Genomic DNA, 23,708 nt, shown 5'->3' with positions numbered 1-23,708 from the left:
TGACTTATACATCCTCACGCCATATTATTACCCCAGTGCTCCAGCAACTTCATTGGCTCCTGGGTCAATAATGCATTGATTTTAAAACTCTGATTTTAATATATAAAGCAGTACATGGGATGGCTCCAGATTACATTTGTGACTTGGTAACTCTTTCCACACCTTCTCGCTCTCTCCACTCTGCTTCCTTGTATCAGCCTCATAGTAAATTAAAAACCATGGTGGGGAGGGCTTTTCCCTATAAAGTGCCTTATTTATGGAATGCATTACCAGTGTTTATTAGGAATGCTGCTTCCCTTGGATTGTTTTAAGAAACTTCTTAAGACATACCTTTTTACTGAAGCTTTTAATTTATGACTATTACAATGATTTTATTTTTGATATGTGTAGTCTTGGTTGACTTGTTCTTTTTTGTTTGTATATGTTGTAGCGCTTTGAGTATTAAGAAAGGCGTATTACAAATAAAATCTATTATTATTATTATTATTGTGACGTACACAAAATGTAAATTTACAGAAATTTGAGTGAATTCAGATGTTCAGTGCAACTGTCACTTTCATAAATACCTGAACTCTGTGGTTATGAAGCTGCAGTACATTTGTGCCATTACTATATATATACGCTGATGATTCACTGGGAGTGACGTAAATTATCATGAAAGATAAACAGCTTCAGTAAAAGCTGCGTTTGGAATGTAAGCACTTCACATGCATTAAGAGCAAGTGTTTCTCTTAAACCTACAGCACACTGAAAGCGTTAGTCTGATGCATGTCTTGTCACTTTACACCCACACCTACATTTAATGGCTTAAAGATAGTCTGTATAAAACAAATGTTCTACTTGTTGTATTTATCAGACAGGTATATAACAGCCTTGACGTTTGTTTGGTGATTCATGTTTAAGGGAATGTTAACGGAATGGACTTATAAATGTGGAATATGTAGATGGAGGGTTTGTTTGTTTATATTTGTCTCCAAAAGCATTCCCTGAGCTCACTTTAGTCTTTCGTAACATGGCACAGAGAGGCCTGTTTTGATCTGTCCTGAAAATGGGATAACAGTAAACAAACAGGGATTTAATTAAATAACACATTTCCTCTATGACGCACAGGACCCATTCCGTTTAAGGAAAAGTTTGACGTTGATTCTGTACTTTCTCTGATTCACACACCCTTATAACCAACAACAGGCATGTGATCAATTAAGATTATTATCTTTTAATCCTGTTTTCCACATTCAAATATCATAAAAATAATAATACACTACAAAAAAAAAAAAAAAAAAAGAAGTGTATTGAAGGGCTTTAAATAATATGTTGTAAAATTAAAAATAGTTATACATTAACATCACTGATATACAGTAATGGTAATAACTGAAGTGTATTGATTAATACAATTATTTAAATTACAAATTAAAAAACAATATTTTTGTTATTGTTATATATTAATAATATATATAACCACATAAATCTAATTACAATAACAACTGAAGTACACTGATGAACTAAAAATTACGAAAAAAAAGAATATATATATATATATATATATATATATATATATAATTTTTGCTGTTGACATTATATAGTAACATTATATAATAACATTATAAAATAATAATAATAATTGTTATTTACATAAAAATATATTGCTCAAAAAAATAAAGGGAAGACTTAACAACACAATGTAACTCACAAGTGTTCCCTTTATTTTTTTGAGCAGTTTATAACAAAAACATTATAATAAAAATAGAATGATAATAGCAATCATTATTGTTGTTATAAATTAATTTTGTTGTTATATTCATATGATATAAAATATATAACAATATATTATTATTATTATTATTATTATTATTATTATTATAACAGTTATTACAACAATTATTATTATTATTATTATTATTGTTATTATTATTATTATTATTATTTACAAATTCAGATATAAACTCAATATACTCAATTTACTTCTCAGGTCAGAACATATGGAAATCTAACATGGAAAATTCACATATTTTAACAAATATTATTGAAAATCAACTCTTAATACAGATTCCATGGGTTAAATTCTGAATTTGAATACGGAATTTATTAAGCATCATATATCACCTGATTGGCTTTGATTTTGAGAAGCTTTGTGTTAAACGTGGCCAGACAAACTGTTAAGACATGGTGCAAAGAGTCAAATTCAAATCTTACTCCTCCCATAGTTCCTCTCCATGGATGTGTCTCAGGCTCTTGAGGAAGGAGAGAGAGCTCAGGGCGTGTGATGAACGGATCTTAATGTATCCTGTCACTGTCTTGATGAGTCCCAGGAAGTTCTCCAACTCTGATGCTATGTTAGCTAGAGAGATGGAGGTAAAGAGAGTGTGTCAGTGAGAAGGTGTGAACCAATCGCTCCAGTGCTGATTGAGGAGCTACTGTGCTGCAGGTACTCACTGCCGCGGCGGATGTTGATGTGCAGGTTCCCTTTGATAACAGTGCAGCCCTTGAGGGACTGAGCCGCGTCCACCGAGTCGATGACCTTTTCATCACAGATCTTGTCACACAGGCCATCACAGGCAGTGCAGAACATGCTGCTACACACACAGGGATAAAAGGAAGATCAGGATGTGACGCCACAAAAACCAACAAAGAAGAACCAATTATCTCACTTTCACCTTATCATGTGACCTTCAGCTTGGTGAAAGCTAGAGTATGAGTGCAACTTTGTGTTTTTTTTTTTTTTTGCTCTTTATAACAAAGGAACATGATTGGTTTGGTCGGAGTTCATCAGAAGTGTGTTTTGTGAGTTTTCATAGGGTTAGTCTGATTGCTTTGCAGTTAAGGATCTGAACACTTTTGTCAGATTTCTGTGAATTAAAAAATAGAGTACTACGGCCTTATAAGTAAAGTAAAGGCCATTATCATTAAATATATCTCATTTTATTTTAAACTCTGAGTGGGTTTACTTGTAAAGTATTCAGAGAGCTGTGAAATAGACGAGTAATATAGTTTAACGCAAGGGATAGAGGATGTGTTGAACTGTGCAAACTGACAGGATTTTCACAAGAAATTCTGTGGAGGTAGATGCCAAAAAGTCTATTTGTCAGATAACACACAACTTTAAAATACAAAGTGAAACCAATGAAATAAATAATGAAAAACTGTAAAATATTGAATTTCAAACAAATAAAACAATAGCACTATTACGAAAAAATAAAAACATGACAGGATATAAGTACCGTATTTTTCGGACTATAAGTCGCACCTGAGTATAAGTCACATCAGTCCAAAAATACATCATGATGAGCAAAAAAACATAAGTTGCACTGGACTAAGTCGCATTTATTTAGAACCAAGAGAAAACATTACCGTCTACAGCTGCGAGAGGGCGCTCTAAGTCGCAGGACCAGCCAAACTATGAAAACAAGTACGACTTACAGTCCGGAAAATACGGTATAATAAGAAAATAAGAGAAGGGTCTGGCTCCAGACTTGCACTCTCAGACACTTGTGCTTCTGCTAGCATCGTCACTTGCAGTCTTTATTTTTATTTATTTTCTTCTATTTGTTGATAACTTTTTGTTTGAATCTCTCAACATTTTACAACAGTAGCCAGGTGGTGAAGACAAGAAAAAAGAAACTAAATTACAATGTCACTTGCAATCGCTACTTGCACTCTCCGCTATCTGTGACGTCACTTGCTATCGACACAAATCGTGCGTGTTGCCAATGGAGACAAGACGCTGTGGTCGTGATTAAATGATTAAAACTAAATTAGTAGGCCTACTACTATACAAAAAGTCTTTCGTTAAGCGTTTTCCTCCTGTAGAAAAAACAAACACTTAATATGGCATAATGTATTAAGATACATTAAGTTCAATTAAAAGACCAAATTCGATATATAGTTATTATTTACTGTACTACAAGGCATGCAGATGGCTGTGAACACAATGCGCAAACTTAGTCCTCCCATACAACAAAACGCTTAATGTGGCCTAATAACAGACTAAGATGATAAAGACAATTCAGTAGGCCTAGCCGATATGTCTTGTTGTTGACTCAATGTATATACAGACCAGCAAATATGAACGTGTATTATGAAATGCATTAAGTGATTTTAAAAGGATCAGCTCCGTACAGGCAAGCAGAAGAGTACAGAACGCAGTGTGTTAAATTACACATTAAACGTTTTCCTCCTATAGAAAATCATTATAAATAAAACACAATGTAGCTTAATGGACAAAGACAGTGATAGTAATAAACGAATTGTAGACAGTTTATTCTATATGGAAAAATGCTTAAATGGAAAAATGCTTAACGTGAAAGTTTATGTGTTGCGTTTATTCTGGGCTCATGTGCTGCCTGTACATATTAGTTATGTATTTTAATAAAGTATGAGTATGGCCTTTATCATCTTAGTCCATTATGCCACATTTTGAGGAAAATTCTATATACGTACATATTCATTAAAATAGTGAACTGTATATTTAATTTGATATTTTAATAGCATCTTAATACATTGAGCCATGTGAAGTGTTTATGTTTTTCGACGCTTAGCGAAAGACTTTGCGCAAGCATTCATATTCTGGTGTTCTGGCCACGGATTTGCCGGTGTTGCCTTTTTCTTGCAGGACCCTACGTTATAGTAGTAGGCCTACTAATTTAGTTTTAATCGTTTAATCACCACCCTGTGATTGTCTTGTCTCCATTGCTCACACACACACACTTCTATGGCCCTACACCAACCCTACACCTAACCCTCACAGGAAACTTCGTGCATTTTTACTTTTTCAAAAAAACTCATTCTGTATGGTTTAAGCGCGTGCACACACACACACACACACACAGTGGGGAAAATATTTATGCAAATCAATCTCTAACAGATGTTACATAATTTAACAAACTAAAATAGATGAAAATGCAACTGAACAAAAAAAAAATATTATCTAAAAACAGGAATAAAAACAAACAAATGTACATCGAATCTTCACTGTTTTATCCACAAATTTTCACTAAAGCCTGGTTTCACAGACAGGGTTTAGATTAAACCAGGATTAGGCCATAGTTCAATTAGGACCTTTAAGTACTTTTTATAAATGTGCCTTAGAAATAAACATTACTGGTTTGCATCTTGAGACAAAATAATGGCACTGACATATTTTAAGATCAATCAGTTTAAGTATCTTTCAGTTTAAAATAGTCCAGACATGCATTTAGCCTGGGATTAGGTTTAAGCCTTGTCTGTGAAACCAGGGATTTAAATATTACCATTCATGAAACACACAATAAAAAAAAAAAAAAGAAGTTTAATAGTTTGTACCTCTGGTTCTCATCACGTGTGAATCCGGGTGGACAGTCAGACATACACTCTCCTCCGTGGATCACGAAACGGTCGTAATCAGGCAGGTGGACTTTGGAGCAGAGGTCCTTGGTGATGCAGCGCCAGCCCTCAAACTTGTACGTGTCGGATGGACAGTCCTCCACGCAGCGGCCCTCGTGATAGTAGTGCTGGCAGGCGGCACAGGCCCTGTCGTTGTCCGGCACAGTGCAGCTGCCCAAACACTGGGGGTGGCAGCACTCGCCTGAGTTTGTACACGCTCGCTGTCCACACCACTTCGGACAAACTGGAGGGAAAACACAGGAGGGGGAATGCTGACGTGAAACATTTTCATGGTTTGTTTCAAGAAAACTATGCTAAACCAAAAACTGTTTCAGTGTATTTCAGCAGAAAAATATTTAAATGGAAACATCCTTAGGCTAAAGAGTTTCACCAAGGAAGAAATGGGTTCACGGATAGTTGTAATATTTGACCCTGGACCACAAAACTTTCTGGAAATCAAGATTTATACATCCCATGAAAGCTGAATAAATGAGCTTTCCATTGATATATGGTTTGTTAGGATCTGACAATATTTGTTTGAGATACAACTATTTGAAAATCTGGAATCTGAGGGTGCAAAAACATCAAAATACTGAGAAAATTCTTAGCAATGCATATACCTAATCAAAAATTAGGTTTTGATATATTTACAGTAGAAAATTTACAAAATATCTTCATTGAACATGATCTTTACTTAATAACCTAATGACTTTTGGCATAAAATAAAAATGGATAATTTTGACCCATACAAAGTTTTTTTTTTTGGCTATTGCTAAAAATATCTGTTTTTGTGGTCCAGGGTCACATTTCTGAAGGATTTGCTTTTGTTTGCATTACTGCTTATAAGTGATTTTTCACAAAGAAATGTCTGAATATTTGCCCACAAATAATAATAATAATAATAAATAAAATAAAAATACCCCTTTTCTTGCTTTCTTTTAAGGATTATTGTTCATAATTTAATATTTAATTTAAAATACGTTTTTAGGACTGTTAAGCAATGTAACTTTAAAAAAAATTAGAAATAAATTTTAAATTAATCGTAATGTGTAACAAATGCTATAACAAAGTAAAGAACACAATAAAAAAATTATGTAATATACCATTTTAAATATGACATTTATTTTGATATATATTATTTTATTATAAAATTTGTAACATCAAAAATGGTAGCATTTAAAATGGAATATTATGAATACGACAGGACAGCATTATACTACAAATACTACAACAATGGAAAAAATAAAATAAACAATTAGCCTTTCGCCGGCCCCTCCCCCAGAACGGCTATTGTCCAATCACACATCATAGCAACCGTTACTATGTGAGCAGCTCCCACAAACATTGATTCCAAGCAAGATGGTGAAGTGGTGCGCCCACAGCGTTTGTAAATCGGACACTAGATACCCCGAGAGATTGTCTGGAGGAGTTGTGTTCTTTCCATTCCCAAAGCCGAAAACACAACGTGAGCGGTGGCTACAATGGATAAAACAGTGTGGATGGCCCCACTCCCAGTTAAATGTGTCGAACATTACAGATAATAAAATAAAATGGATATCTGAATGCCTTATATTTTATTTTATGCATTTCATTTTATTATTTTATCTGTTATGCACCTTTTAAGCCAAAGCAATTCTCTATTTGTGAATTCTGTTCATTAACAATGGAAATAAAACATTCTGATCCTGATTCTCAAAACAACAGAGAAATGTTAGTTAGCTTTGAATGGCTTTGACACACATGTAGGTTTAGCTAGCTAAAATACCCTTGTATTTGAACAAAATCGCTACTCGCAATAGACAATAATAGACCATAACATATGAGAGAGAATGACCGGCATGACTGGTCCACAAGGCGGTGCTGGTTGCATTTGAGGTACAGGTCATGGGGTTTCTCAGATTTCGCTTGAGACCGGTAAACATTAGCCTTGATAGTAGTCGTGTCTCCTTAATTGCGTATTTTAATATTTTGACTGTATCCCTCCACTGCATACTGTAACCCCTTTTGCCTCAATCTGGATGATATCGCGGAGGTATTGCTCCAAAAAAGGTCACTGACACGCACTGGTATACCTCTTCCCGACATGGCAATATGTCGCGCTGGTCGTGTTTGACCATTTGTTTGTCGGAGGTAGCAACAGTTACTAAGGGGGGTGGGGCTCGGCGAAAGGCTTATTATATAATATACAATTTTAAATAATATGAATTATATAAATATTAGAGGTCGACCGATTTCTCGGTTTAGCCGATTAATCGGCACCGATAGTTGATTGCTGGAACAATCGGTTATCGGGAAAAATCTATGGCAATAGTTTTCCGCGTTTCGTCCTTGCTGGAGTGAATAAATAAACTGTTTTAGAGCGCTGCTCAAGTTGAACGCGATGCGCCCGGAGTGTGTTTGATACCGTTGAGTCCTCCTAGACTCAGCGCTGCTCTTTTATTATATAATCACTTGAGTGTTCAATAACCGGAGCAGTTCAAGTGTGGGAGTATACATTGCAGGGATAATTGTAGGGCCCTATGATTTCCGCGATGCAGAAAACGCGGACGGAATCGCAATTTAATTTTGAGCCAGACCGCTTTAGTTTTTCTATTGCGTGACTGCAATAAAAAAATAAGAGAACTTTGAGGGGGGGTGGGGGTGGGGTGTAAAATGATACACAGGTGATGGGATCTGCTTTTCATACTGCTTTCAGATCCTCCTTGCAAGACTAATTTTTTAACTAGTTTACAACAATCAGGAAGTAAAATGCAGGCTCAAATAAATTTAGTTAATTTCCTGTGAGGTTAACAGCCAAGCTTAAGCCCAAGCAGTTTAAGCCCAAGCAGCTCTGGGTCAGGTGATAACACGTCCTTGCCCCATTACTGTCTATCTCCTCTCGACCTCCGCAGCGTCTTTCCAGCTTCAAGAAACGTTAATGCAAACAGCCCCAAGAATACAAAGGTTCACAAAGGCGGTGATGTATAGGAACATACTTCACCACAGTCAAAGGATTCCTTTATGTATACACTTTCTTCTGCCAAAAAACTACTTAAACTATCAAAACTTATGACCTAATCACCATTAAATGCCCTGGGCTGGTGGGAAAGACTAATTAACTCGAGGCAGAAAGTCTCATTAAAAACTATAGACAACAAATTATGCCAATAAAATAATGTAATGTGACAAACATATATTGTATATGCAATAGACTTAATTGTTCATTTTGAGAAATAATTATGCTACTTATTAATTTAAGTGTTTCACATGGAAATCACATCATTTATGCAGCAAACAAGTAAACGATTATTTCTTCTAAATAAACTAAAACAAAAACAAAAATAAATAAATAATCCAACAACATATATCGTAACAATGCCCTTGAAAACTAAGGGGGAAATATTTTAACCCCCATCAAAAAAAAAAAAAAAAAATTTATATATATATATATATATATATATATATATATATATATATATATATATATATATAAAGAAAAAAATAAATAAAATAATAATAATAAATTAATTAAAATAAATGCCAATGAAGAATAATTGTGGCGTGAAATATTGCAAATAGGGCTGGGACAATGCGTCGAGGTCATCGATGACGTCGACGCAAAAAATATGTAGACGCAAAATATGCGCATCGATTCGTCGATCTGTTTTTATTTTCAGTAAAAAACAGGTCGTGTTTTTTCAGCAAGCTTGTTTCAGTAAGCTATGTGTTTTCAAGGCTTCAAGGTTTTAATGCCCTTGAAAACTAAGGGGGAAATATTTTAACCCCGTCAAAACATAAAAAAATATAAATAATAAAAAAAAAAATAATAATAAAATAAATTAAAATAAATAATTTAAATAAAATAAATGCCAATGAAGAATAACTGTGGAGTGAAATATTGCAAATAGGGCTGGGACAACGTCGACGCAAAATATGTGCATCGATTCGTCGACCTGTTTTTATTTTCAGTAAAAAACAGGTCGTGTTTTTTTCAGTAAGCTAGACCCTATGTGTTCAGTAAGCTTGTTTCAGTAAGCTATGTGTTTTCAAGGCTTCAAGGTTTTATTGAATGCTATCTCTATATCTCTTATATATCTCTATAAGTGCAAAGTGATGCATTCTTAGTCAGTCTTTTATATTGTAATTTTAAGAGCAATAAACATATATTGCAATGTTAAGGAAATCGAATCGGTCTGGAAAAAATAATAGTTAGATTAATTGATGCATCGAAAAAATAATCGATAGATTAATCGTTTAAAAAATAATCGTTTATCCCAGCCCTAATTGCAAACCTTCAGAATAAAAAAAGATTAAAAAAAACAAAACAAATAATTAATAAATAAATAGACAAACAAACAATCAAAAGGGGGAAAATTCAACATAAATGTTAATAAATGCCACTGAAAACAATTTTTGGAGTGAATTATTGTCACCCTTCTAAATAATCTATAATAAACTAAAATTAAATAAATAGTAACATAAGTTAATAAATGCTCCCTCAAAAATAAAATAAATAAATAAATACATTGGGGGAAAAAAATATAGATAGATAAAATTATTGCCACCCTTTCACATAAACTAAATCAAATATGTTAATTATATGCCCCTGAAAAATAGTTAAATGGTTCAACTATTGCCACTGAATGAAAAAGGTGAATTTGTGATCTTCCAGACACAGAAACAGATAAAAAAAAAACATTTGAGTTTTCCTGTGGTCAGCTTAGGGCTGTGCAAAAAAAGGGATTTTCATGCACATCTCATCAGTAAAGACGCTCCTGTAATTAGAAGTATATCTCCAGCACTTGCGTTCAGATCATGGTTGCCAGGTTTTCACACAAATCCTGCCCAGTTCCTTCTCAAAACTAGTCCAAACTAACCCAATCGCGTTTCCAGGAGGTTCCCCGATAAAAATTGCTTTCCGGGGTAAGTTTTATGGCATGGTTGCCTTGGTAAAATTCGCATTTTAGGGGCTAAATATCACGTTATTGGTATTGTCGCTTCGACCCGCCGACATGAAAAACAACCACAGACTTGGCAACATTGGTTGGCATTTACTACACAGAGCAGTAATTCACTGACAATCTACACAAAATCGATTTTAAAATCGGTGGCGATTCTTTGTCGATTTTGAAAGCGATTTTGTGTTAGTTGTCAGTAGACTACAGCTCTGTGTAGTAACTGCCGCTCCACCTGAACCAGTGTTGCCAAGTCTGAGGTTGTTTTTCATGTCCGCAGTTCGAAGCAACCCCAATACCAATAACGTGATATTTAGCCCCTAAAATGTGAATTTTACCAAGACAGCCATGCCAAAAAAAAAAAACTTATATTTTAACCCCGTGGAGCACTTTTTTTTTTTATCTGGGAACCTCCTGGAATCGCGATTAGTTTTGGACTAGTTTTGAGAAGCAACAGGGCAGGATATGTTATGAAAACCTGGCAACCCTGATCTGAACACATGTGCTGGAGATAATGCTTCTAATAAAAGGAGCGTCTTTACTGATGAGATGTGCATGAAAATCTCATTCGATTTTTTGCACAGCCCTAGGTCAGCTCTTTTATATATGGCATATACAGTGCATGCGTTAAGTGTGAAATCCAGCCCCACTATACAAACAAATCCAGTCCGTGTCTTCTATCTGACCGAGACTACGCATAATTCGACCAGAGTCCTCTGCTATCATTCTAAATAAGAGCGCATTGTAACAGGGGAGAGGAAAAACTGATTCAGGTCAGAGCACCAGCAAGAAAAACACCAGCTTTAGCACAAGAATGTCCTACATTTAGATCAGAGAAACTCAGCTGCCCGATCTTTCCTTACTACAACCTGGAAGACCACGGGTAGACGAATCACATATCTCAAAAAAGCCACAGAAAGACTATTTATTTTAATTTTATCTTTCCACAGCGGCAAAAGACTGACGGTTTTTAGGGAGGGTCTTCGGATAAACTTTCAAAGAGGGTCGAGCAAGGCCAAGGGGAGAAGAAAAGTTGGATGCAATAACACACTCAAGGTGTAGTTTACATGCAACAGTCGTCCTGGAGGACGCTGGTGTAAAAAAAAAAAAAAGAAACCTTCTGATAAGAGTTAAATGATAACGCTTTTGTGGAAACGCACGTTAAACATTGTCTGCAGTTTAATGTGTATCTGACAGAGTTATTCTTGATCACAAGCAGCGTTCAAAGAGCAAATTCTTGACAAGAGAGTCGGCCGTTCACATTTAAACAACCAAATTTAAGTTAAAGGAACAGTTCACCTAAAATATAAAAATTCTGTCATTATCTACTCACCCTCATGTTGTTCCAAACCTGTACGATTTTCTTTCTTCTGTTTAACACAACATTTATTCTGAAGAATGTTGGTAATAAAAACAGTTGCCGTAAAAATACTACGAAGGTCAATGGCTACCGTCAATTTGAGGGTAAGTAAATGATTACAGAATTGTAATTATTGGTTGAACTACTACTTTAAAACATTAAAAACACGCAGAAAACTGAGGTCTGAATCCATCTGTTTTGCTTGCAGTTACCACAAAGCACCATTTCAGCTATCATCAGGTCATAATGAAGTCAACCCAGCTCATTTTGGCTGACTGAGGTAGCCCATCTTCAGCTAAAGGACACTAACGGTGGAGTATTCACAAGGCCACCATGCTGGAATCTCAGTTAATCTAAACATGGAAAAAAACAAACCATGACCAGACACCCTTGACTGAGCGCCTTTGTCAGGGACGTTAAAGAGGACAGCTCTATATGCATCCTTTAAAACAACACGTTCAGGCTCTGAAATATTTTTTTTAAAATAGGATAGTTGGTGCTTTTTGGATGTGCATAATTATTAAAAGATAATTTACACTTTATTTTATAAAGCGCATGTTGTTTTCTCAAGGGCACAATTCATGATAATTCATGGATCTGCTCTTTTAGTTACTTTAGCCAACAGCTTTTCAGTTGCTAATGCAGTTCTTTATCAGTTTCTAGTTCTTTATACTATTATACATAAAGACTGTGTGAAATAGTTTGACTAAACCAATTTTTTTCCTGTACTGAATTAATCACTATCATAGTTTTCTATTTTTTATTTATTTTAAACTGTATTTTACTCCTGTGATGCAAAGCTGATTTTTCAGCATCATAACTCCAGTCTTCTTCAGTGTCACGTAATCCTTCAGAAATCATTGAGAACATTTGTGCTGCTTTCATATTTAAGTGAAAACCAAAACACTTTTTTTTTTAGGATTCTTTGATGAAAATAATTTATTTGAAGCAGAAATCGTTTGTACTATAATAAATGTATCAAGTTGCATAATGAATACAACAACAGTGATTCCAAAAAAACAAAGTAAAGAAAAGAAGCAGCTAACTGCAATTTGAGCATGGTTTTTGATATACTTAATCTGAATCTCAGAAGCGTGTTCATTCACATAGTTTCTGTGCATCCAGCTGCAGGGACGTTTAGCGAGCCGGAGTGATTCCTAACATGCTGGTCAACAAAGTTGATTTGCAGTTGTGGAAAGAGCCAGCTGTGCAGTTTTCCATGTCAACAACACACGCTGTTTTGTATATATTCACAGGAAAAGTGGAAAATATGACTAAACAGATCTGAATAAATATTTTTAGAACATTTCAAAACATGTAAAAAAATATATATTAAGAAATAAATACAGGTTGTAAAATTGTTGTATTTGCTAAAATATTATCAAATTCAATTAAATACTGAATAAAATACAGTACAATGAATAGCAAAATGGGTAAAAAAGCAGCCAGTGTTTAGATTTATGTTGACATATATACGTTTTTTGTTTTTTTTTGCTAGTCCTGCTAAAGCCATCTGCACTGCATTCACCACATAAACGCAGACATCTGTCAAACCCAAGACATCTTGCTGTCCGGCCAAACCATAATCTACATCAGAGGTCTCCAAATTTGGTCCTGGAGGGCCGCTGTCCTGCAGAGTTTAGCTCCAACTTGCCTCAACGCACCTGCCTGGAAGCTTATAGTCAGACCTTGATTGGGTGGTTCAGGTGTGCTTTAATTTGGAGCCCCCTGATCTACACTGTTTTGTTGCAAAAGACATTGAGTGGATAGTTCAGACAAAAATGAAATGTAATAATTTGCTAACCCTCGTGCCATTCCAAACCTTGGTAAAATATAACTGATCCCAATAAATATTTGTAGAACTTAAAAATAATAAAAAATAAAACAATTATAGTTAAAAAAATTATTTGTTGAATAAATATGTGGCACAATAAAAAAAAAAAATTACAAAAATAAAGTAAATTAAAACAAAATTCAATTAAACGGCCAAATATTAGTGTATTCCATAAATAAATAAATACGGGTGACAAGATGTGTATTAAGCAAAAATAAATGAATTTTCATAGTCATGAAAATATATATCTATATATAGGGGTGTGACGGTTAGTATATAACCGTGAGACCGGCTCATAGGATCATAAGATGCGCAATATATTGGGAGACATGGTTTTTACCACTTAATAAAGTTTTGTTAATCGTCAGACATGATATTTACCACTTCATTAAATTTTGCTTTGTAGAAAACCTTTCTTAAAAACGAATTTCGTTTTTTTCGTTCGATTTTTTGTGGCTCGCATCAGCAAAGCATTGCATCGTCCATAGACCACAAAACAATCAGCGGATTGCGGGCGGGTGCGGCTTTGAAATTTGCTCAAAAAACTTTAGCGCGGATGACGAGTTTTGTGACAGATCTCCTTAATAAACGGAGGTCTGAAACCTCTGCCCCTTTACCGATCAGAGCGCGCACTGACACGGAGTTAACCCGCTATCTCCAAGAACAACCAATTGACTCTACGGCAGATCACGGTTGATATATCGGCTGATATGACTTTTTTGGCTTTAAACTATAAACTTGGGATTTCAAATGATATTGCGCTTTATGCATTTGCCCACTGTCATATTCATGTCATTTCACTGTGTGCTGTATGTAAATGATGATTACCCTGGCTTTATTTGAAAAATATGATTCCCAATGCACACAACTTTACTGAATACTGAGTCCCCCTGCTGGTAACAGTGTTTACTTTTCTTTTATTTGTGAAAATACATGATTCTTTTACAAATTTATTTTTTTTATCCATTGTCAAATGATTTTCAAATTTCTCAAATATAAAATTAAAAATAATCATATCAGCTTTATATCGGCCCCTCTATTTTCCAAGATATCGGCATCAGCTGTCAAAAGACACATATCGGTCGACCACTATTTCTACCTAACATTTTTTGCATCTCACAAACAAAAAAGCCGTTTATAAAAGTTTAATTGACATGTGAAAGATTGCTCCATATCAGCGGTGGAGGGACAATGCCGAACCCTGTTACATTAGGCCAGCTCTCAAAGAAGACCACTCAGATATCCGCCCCGGCCCTTCCCTGCATTCCCCATCATGGCGCTGACAGTCCAGACACAGAAAGGATGCCTCAGGCGTTTTTATTTTTAGTCACCTCAGCCTCTCTTCCTTATTAATTCAGGAAACTCTCCAAGTTCATCTCAGGTCTTTTCATCACTGCTGATCTTGGCTGCCACAAACCAGCATGTCTGAGAAAACCAGGTTGCATGCGCTGGCACAGTGCGTTCCCTCTCGCTCTCCAATAGAGTGAGAGCCTGCGCGACGACAGCAGCAGATAACGCGCAGAAGAATAATGTGCAACATCCACCCTGAAATATTCCTTTGTTCCCCAGTGGGTCGGAGAACAATAGAAGCGTACGGCTCCCAAGTCTCAAGAATTATTACGTCTCAAAGACATCTAATCTAATACCTCAAGGTCACATGTAGTCTAAAATGCGGTAGTGATGAAAATTTATGGAGGATGAAATTATGCTCCTTCCTGGAGAACATCACTGATGTGTGCATGTGCAGTTTTATTGCATGAGCTGACTTTGAGATGCGGGATTTAGCATAAACCAGAGCTCTGCTCAAACAAAACTACTGAGATACTGAGATCAGTAAGGTCAGAAACGTACCCTTCACAGGCATGCAAATGCACAGCCAGTGCTTTGCGTGCATGCCCTCGTTGAACCTAAAATGTGTTTGCGCATCAATGTGGCCAACCTTGGTACTTAAGAGGGCAAAAGTGTTCCCCTTCAAACATTTGTTCCATTTAACCAAATGTGTAACTAGATATAAAACTGTTGCTTCACCATGGCAGCTGGCCAGAAGTAGTAAACTAAACACAGAAGATGAAAAGCTTCTTCATTTATCAAGATGAATATCTATTAATTCACTAGAATCATTTGAGTTGCATGCGCCTAATGGTAGCTGTTCATGTGTTATTTCACAGCTACTGCTTCCAATGCATCAGCTGCAAAGTATTACCTTTAAATTCAATTAGGATAACCAATTAAAATAACTGTTTGCTATTGTAATATACTGTAAATCTTCATTTTTTCTGTGATCCATCATAAGCTTAACACATCATATTCCAAAGTGACTTACATAATGCAATTAATGTCATGTGCAAAACACACACATCTGGATTTGTGGCGAATGAGAGAGGCACTCAAGTTTATTTTTAGTTCTCACAAGCTGGTATTTCAGTTTTGCTTTAAATGAATTTGTTTGGGCTTGATGTTTATCCTGGAATAATTGGTTTTATAATTAATGCCACTATAATTATTTTATACTTATATATTTTTAATTCTTGTTCTGAATATTGCTCAATTTGAAGGATTTTTGTAAAGTTATGAAACTAAAAGATTTTTTTTCTTAGTATTTATAACATTTGTAAATGTTTTGTTTTATTTACCAGTATTTCATATTATCAATGTTATAATAAAATGTGACTTATACATTGATGCAACTCATCAGCATTTATCCTCTTTGAACGCAATGTTGACCTGGTGTGACTAGAATAGTCAGGTACGACTTATTTTATGGAAAATATGGTGTATATATTAGGGCTGCATAATATTGGGAAAAATTGCAATATTTAATTTTTCTGCAAAATATATTGCGATATCGACACCATCGTGTCAATTGATTAATATGCACGAGGGAGAGTGAACAAGACTTTTTGTTGTTTGAAGTTGTTTGAGGACGGTGAGCGTACGGCCGGGGCGCTCGCTCTCTCTCTCTCTCTCTCTCGCTCCCTCCCTCTCTCTCTCTCTCTCTCGCTCTCGCGAGAGCTACCTGACAGAGTTTCACTATCATATCAGATGGCAAACATCACCCGCAACACGCTTGGGCTTGATCAAAACAAGATCCGTCAGCCTCACACTATAGAATCAGAGAGGATGTATTAAACTTACCAAAAGCCATTGTAAATACATTTAATGTGTTAGAAAACATTACTTTTGAACTTCATTAATTCATTAAAAACATTAAAGAGTTTCCACAAAAAAAAAAAAAAAAAAAAAAAAGCAGCAGCACAGCCTTTCAACATTGAGAATAAAAGTTTCTTATACAGCAAATCATGGTATTAGAATGACTTCTGAAGGATCATGTGACACTGAAGACTGGAGGAATGATGCTGAAAATTCAGCTTTGATCACAGAAATAAATTATATTTTAAAATATATTCAAATAGAAAACAGTTATTTTAAATTCAAATACTATTTCACAATATCACTGTTTTTATTATATATTTTATTTAAAAATAAATAAATAATGTTTTCACACAGTTAAAGTCAATGGGGTCCAATATTGTTGGACCACAGTGGCTTGCAAATTTCTTATAAAAAAATTGTTATGGTTATTCCAATGTGACGTGAATGCAGTAAAATGATCAGATGACATTATAACAGAATAGCAATAAATAGGGACGGCTGAAGCTGGACAAACAAATAAACTACACAAACGACTTGAAATCGAAATCAATTCGACTATAGTAGGAGAAACCGTCCAGAGCTCTCGCCTGTCAGGAGTCGCTGACTAACGCTGACATTTTCCCTAACGTCCTTATTAGGCTCCCGCTCAAATCTGGCGAAACCAGTTAACAGCCGTTTTACCTGAGAATACGAGAGTGTCTCAGACCTGTCTGCTCTCACATAATAGGCCCCGTAAAACCATTTTAATAAGCTTGAAACCTTCACATTTACTGTACTCAATCCCAGCTTGCAGATCCGGAGGGCTGAACGGTTATTACAAATCAGAGAGTTGGCTAGGTAACAGTCTACCATAACATTGGCTAACAATTTCCAGATTTCTAGACCTAAATACATGAAGTGTTCAGGGGCCATTTTTTCCCCACGAGCCTTGCAAAAGAGCGGCTGTTTTTGACTTGCTCTGGGGGCCTTTTCATGAATAGTATTCATTAAGATTGACTCAAATAGCGCTAATAACAGAGTCCTCATCCAGACAGCCTGAAGGTACTAATGTCGATGGTTTGACGCCTGTGATCCACCCCAAACTAACGGAAAAAAAAAAGAACGCAAACATTGTGACCTTTTAAAATCCTCGAAAGAAACTTTCGCAAAGTGCTGTACGTATAATAAAACAGGACTCAAAGCGGGGCCGCAGCCCAACGGCACTGTTCTCATAAATCAATGACAGCATCTGAATGACAGGAATAAGAAACTCTTTTTAAAAAAGTTTATTCCCGTCACAGGTCTGCGGTTTGAATCTGGAAGGACTGGTGGGTGTCTTTTAGCCTCGTTAAACAGGGCTCAGCACACTCATGGGCGTTTGAGGTCCTGTGATGTTTCGGATATGCCCGGCTAGCTGGCAGCGGAGAGCTGGCTTGGCTTGTAGAGTCACCTCTGCTTTGCTTTCCCCTGTCTTCATGCTCTACAGAGGCCAAAGGTGCTGGCAGTACAGGCCATCCTGTGGTGACAGGTTTTTTTACTCGCCTAAGCTTCTAGAACTGTTATTTGGTGAAGGGTCTTTGCTGCCTCTCCTAGTAATTATCTGCGACTTGTTTTAAATACAAGACATTAATATCTGTTATGCAATTGCCATTCAGCCCACAATATGTTTGGCGTATGCGACAAGCTTTTTCCTCTTAATCTTCGAATCTGCATCTAAGGCTACTTTAATCCGGATACATTTGAAAGCGGTGTTTTCATTTTAAAACGCTCTCCGTCTACATTAGCGTTTTTAAGCGTTTTCCAAAAGTGTCTCATCCACACAAAAACGTCAGAAAATGTTAAATTGGCTTTCTGCGCACGTGTAAAGCCTCAAAAAAGCTCACTTAAGATGATACTCACAGAACAGATATGAGACCTTTTCATGCTGTTTTCCTGACCGGAAATTTTATTTATTTTATATACGAAAAGAACTCACCATTCACTGACACGCGTCCAGGTTGCACACACTCACGCTCAACTCACTAAAAGATATTAATTTAGAGATATAATTATCATTTATTATTTTGGATACTGCCCGGAGGAATTTCATATTCTATAGTTTTTTTAATCAATTTTGCAACGTGTATTTGATATTCTTTTTTTTGCAACTGAAATTATTATACATATTTTTTTCTTATATCGCCCACCACTAGCATCTACCATTTTGCAGTAATTCCACCAAAATAAAAAGCTGAAGTACTAACAATATCACTTTGACATGCTACATGAGAAAAGCGCTAAGATTGGTGCTCTACTGTAAGGCTAGTTTTCACGTCAAACACAGGGTCAGTAGACGGTGGGGCCCTCGGAAAGGGGCACTACACTAAAACATGAAATCCCATCCAGTTGTGTCGTCAGTGAAAGGTGAGAGATCAGGGCTCTGCTCCAGACGCTGGGAGACTGGAGGGTGTCAAGACCCTGGAGGAACAAACCAAAAGAAGCCGGACTACACCCTATTACAGTCACACCACTAACAGAACTGTCCTGAGAGGACTGACCAATCCATTTCAGCTTTATATACTGTAGCACATAACTCATTTAAACAATTAAAAACGTATATTTAGGCTTACAGAGTTCAACCTTCCTGTGCTAATATTTCTCTAGCACCTATTTCCAGTAACACCAATAAAAAGTGTAAACTTGCTTGATGGAAAAGTTGGATCGGATGATGTGGAAAAGACTCAGTGGCACTCCAGCCCACAGCGAATACTCTCTAAATAAACTTGAGCTATATCCATCTTATATTGAGCTGGTCATTCCCTGAAACACTAGCAGATGTGGATGTAACATTCAGTAAGTGACACACTATTTCAAGCAAGTTCTTATTATAGCCTAAAGCATGGGCATATTTGACCATGACAGCCTACCAATAAGAAATCAATTGTGTAGCATTTGTAAATGGAGCTGGACTAGGGAGTGAGGGACTGTTTTCTAACTAGAGAGAAAAAGCAGGGGTTAAATTTCTATTATTATTTATATATAAAAAGAAACAATAATAATAATAATAATAAATAAACATAAGACTATTTAAAATTATGATGATAGAACTTTATCAACGATAAATCACAAACCACAAGACATGAAAATAATAAACAGAGGCTCAAACGGGATTGAGGTTTTCGGTATAAATAGTGCAACGATAAATCTGGATACTGATTCATGATGTAATGAACAACGCCAGTGGGCTTAACCCATCAAGCCAAGCCCTAGTCTTTCCACTTGGTCATTTGAAGCACCAGCAGAATCAGATGTACTAGATTATAGTCTTATTCGGTATTTCCACTTGATGGCAATCAGGTAGTGACCCACTTCCCCAGCTTGTTTAGCAGCAGCAGCAGCGATGGGAGTTTAGTAGGTGCCAAACGTGGCAGGCGTGTGGAGGACGGGAATAATAATGAGGGATGGAGCGGCAGTCAGTAAACAGCAGCAGGCTTGGGCAGGGCTGAATCATAGGGATTGATCCCTGTACCAGACAGGTGTCCTGTTCCTGCACTCACTGAGTAAGGCAGTCTGCTTTGGGCCTGGAGGATTAGCTTGGCCGGGTAGACTATGAAGGAGTGAAATGATGTCTGCGGAGGGAGGGGTGGTCAGCGGGGGTTGAATAAAGTAGACAAGACAATGCTTGCTCTATTCCAACAAGTTTCGAGAGCAGCGGTGTGGGGCTGGCCCTCTGCTCTGCCTCGTTAAGTGATAGCTAATGGACAAAGACATGCAGAACAGACTCTTACTGTACTTCACCAGACAGCAAGACAGGATAGAACACATTAGATAGCGAGATGATGAGTGTGTAATGCTATGAGTAAACGAGAAGGACGGAATTGCCTCGGCTGTTACAGCAGAAAAAGGATTACAAGGATCTTAAAAAGGTTAGTTCACCCAAAAATTGAAAATGAGCCCGTAAAATACTCACCCTCAAGTCATCCTAGGTTTATGTGACTTTCTTCTTTCAGAAAAAAAATCCAGTCAAAGTTATATATAAAAATTGTCTTTGATCTTTCAAGCTCTTTAATGGCACTCGGCGGGTGCTACAGTGCTTCAGTCCAAGAGAAGTTAAATAAAAAGCACCCATCCTTAATAAAAATAACAAAAGTACAAAGTAGAACAAAATGATTGAGCAATTTTATTCATGTTAAAACTAATAGTACGGAGAAAGGAAGGAATGACTCTACTCCACGCTCCACTCTACCTTATCTGTGGGGTATCACAGCTCAGACACAGGAACCAGAGTTGAATTCAGCTGAGCTAGTCATTCTTGTGTTGGGATTATACCATCACCTTTCTGAACCGTCCCAGAAGTGGCTCTCCAAGGCGTTTATACAGCGATCTGTCATGCCACATCAAAGATTGTCAAAATGGCATTTATTATTTGAATTTACTGAGAAAAAACCCCAAGTGCATTCTTATATAAACTGTATGGTACACATGCGTACCGAACCGAAAGACCCACACTGAAAAGGTTTGGTTCGAATATGTCTACTGTTACACTCTCTCTCGCACACCTGCACGGTGTAAACCAAACAGTTCTGCTATGACAAGAACAAATAGTCTCTCTCTTGCTCCACCCATGAACGATAATATACGATTAAAATACACGATATGACGATTTGAAAAATTACCATATCTTGTTAAAAAATTTTCGGACTATAAGTCGCACCTGAGTATAAGTCACATCAGTCCAAGAATACGTCATGATGAGGAAAAAAACATACATAAGTTGCACTGGACTATAAGTCACATTTATTTAGAACCAAGAGAAAACATTACCATCTACAGCCACGAGAGGGCGCTCTATGTCTTCAGTGTAGACTACAGGAGCACTGAGCAGCATAGAGCGCCCTCTCGCGGCTGTAGATCTTTCCTATTGGTTAATTTCTCTTGGTTCATTTCTCTCGGTTCATGTCAAATTAATTTTGATAAATAAGTCGCACCTGACTATAAGTCGCAGGACCAGCCAAACTATGAAAAAAGGTGCGACTTATAGTCCAGAAAATACGGTAGCTGAAAAACTAATAACATTTTTTTATATGAAAATATTTTATATTTACGCAAAATTTATATTCTAAATGAAATACTATTTAATATGAAATTAAATTTTTATACAATTGCCCAAACATATTTGATTTGCATTAAACCAAACCTTAATCAAAAGCCTGTAACTCAAAAAAATAAAAAATAAAAATAAAAAAAATAAAAGTACATTTAAACCCAGCCTTAAACCTCCTGATACCCAATGCATTGACTAGACAGTAGTACGGGCTCTCAAGATGTGACGGAGAAATGCCCTGATGTCTGAGGCTTGATACTAAGCAGACCCAGCAGGTGTGAACATGGTGCTTTAATTTCCCAGAGGATTGATTTGTTTTCGTCCTCAGCATGTCTCCAGCCGTTCATTGGGGACTGCGATGTTTGCAAGACTTCTGGGGATTTGTCAAAGCACCGGCGTGCTGACGTCCCACAACTATACCTCTCTCTGTTTAAAGTTTCCTCTCTCACCCCTATGCTAAAACACATGCTGGCAAAGCAACATTTGACAGCGTTCAAATTTCCTACAACAACCATCCCCAACCTAAAGTCACAGACAAAGAAAAGCGCACGGTAGTGTCAGCAGTCCTATACAAGCCAAGCTTATCTGATCAACAAATAAGCTTTTCACACTGACTTCCAAGAAAGGAAACAACCAAAAACTCGGTGACTACTTGTTGGGACATGACTACAAAGCATCGACGGACTTCTGGGACAACAAAGCCGCCGTCGTTTCATTCATGTTTCAGAGTGAATAAATCTAGGAGCTCCTGGGACCCACCGGCAACACATTCAAATGCATTCCTAGGCTTTATACCGTCATGCCTTTGTTGATTCTGTTGAGAGACATGCTTGAGGGAAAACAGAACACCTTACACTGCCAGAAAAAAGAAGGCGTTCCGAGATTAAATGACTAACCTTTCCGAGACAAAAAGGGAATAGAAGGATCTCTCTATCAGTTTTGGACTTTCTCCCAGAGGTGAACAGTACAGCACAAAGAACAGAAGAAATCTAAGGTGTTCTATTATATTTCAGCTACAGTAACCAGATTACGGTCACCAGCCTCTAGTATTTGATACCTACATCTCTGATAACTGTGGGAACTCACCTGTGCAACACTTTCTACTCACTGCATTATATCAATGGACCCAGTTTCCGACAGACTTTGAACTCTCCTGCAACAAAACATAGCTCATAAACGTCAGCTTGGTCAATAATAATCTAAAAGTCTTGGTCAAATCTTAAAGGAATATTCCAGGATTAGTTCAAATTGAGTTGTTGATTTCCAAAAAAACATTTTGACTTGACACCCTTTTCTTTTTAAAGAAAAAAGTGTTGTTAACAGGTTATAGTGTTTAATTTGCATTAATTGTAGTTTCAATAGAAGATGTAAGACTTAAAAATATTGGTGGCAATATTTTAATATGGGAGAAAACAAGATAACTGTGTGTAGTCTTGACTAATTAAAAATTTCAATGCCTTGACGATGCAACGTCTAAAACATCCCAATACTTATAAAAGATTATAAGAACAATTAAATAATTTTACACATTTTGCAGATTAATGTAAATGTTTTTTTAATAAAAATCTCTGCATTAAGTTTTCCAAAAATGCCTAGAAAACTATTTTACAGCTTAAACACAAAGGATTTAACAGAAATGTTTATGTAAACACTTTATTGTATAATAATTTTGCCATTTCTGCTTTTAAATCCTTAAAAAATTACAGTAAAAATAATAAAGACAATTTTACAGATCAAATAATAGCAAAGTCTTAACATAAAAGTTCTTATAAGTGTAAGTGCTATAAAATGATAATCTTCCCATTTCTGCTTTTAAATCCTCAAAAATGACTGAATTTTTAACAGTTTTAACAGAGGAATTTATGTGCTTTTACAAAACTATAATATTTTGACTTTAAAATTCTACAAAAATTACCATTAAAACAATGACAATTCTGCTTCTCAAATAAAGATTTTTGCTAATGATAAATATTATGATAATTTTACAGCTCAAATAATACATTATCC

General features: G+C 36.1%; 1 protein-coding gene across 1 annotated transcript in view; it reads right to left on the bottom strand.

Annotated features, from left to right (window-relative positions):
- Positions 1 to 23,708, bottom strand: part of LOC113051989 (insulin-like growth factor 1 receptor) — an 82,598-nt gene that overhangs the window by 25,539 nt on the left and 33,351 nt on the right. Inside the window, exons 3-5 of the mRNA XM_026216204.1 lie at positions 5,299 to 5,602; positions 2,434 to 2,573; positions 2,194 to 2,338 (exon numbers count right to left, since the gene is read on the bottom strand). Coding sequence (XP_026071989.1) covers positions 2,194 to 2,338; positions 2,434 to 2,573; positions 5,299 to 5,602 — 589 coding nt within the window. The remainder of the gene's footprint in view (positions 1 to 2,193; positions 2,339 to 2,433; positions 2,574 to 5,298; positions 5,603 to 23,708) is intronic.

Source organism: Carassius auratus, chromosome 32 (genome assembly GCF_003368295.1).
Source record: "Carassius auratus strain Wakin chromosome 32, ASM336829v1, whole genome shotgun sequence".
NCBI classification, from domain to species: domain Eukaryota; kingdom Metazoa; phylum Chordata; class Actinopteri; order Cypriniformes; family Cyprinidae; genus Carassius; species Carassius auratus.
Note: the sequence above shows the minus strand (reverse complement) of the source record. Positions and strands in the feature narration are given on the sequence as shown.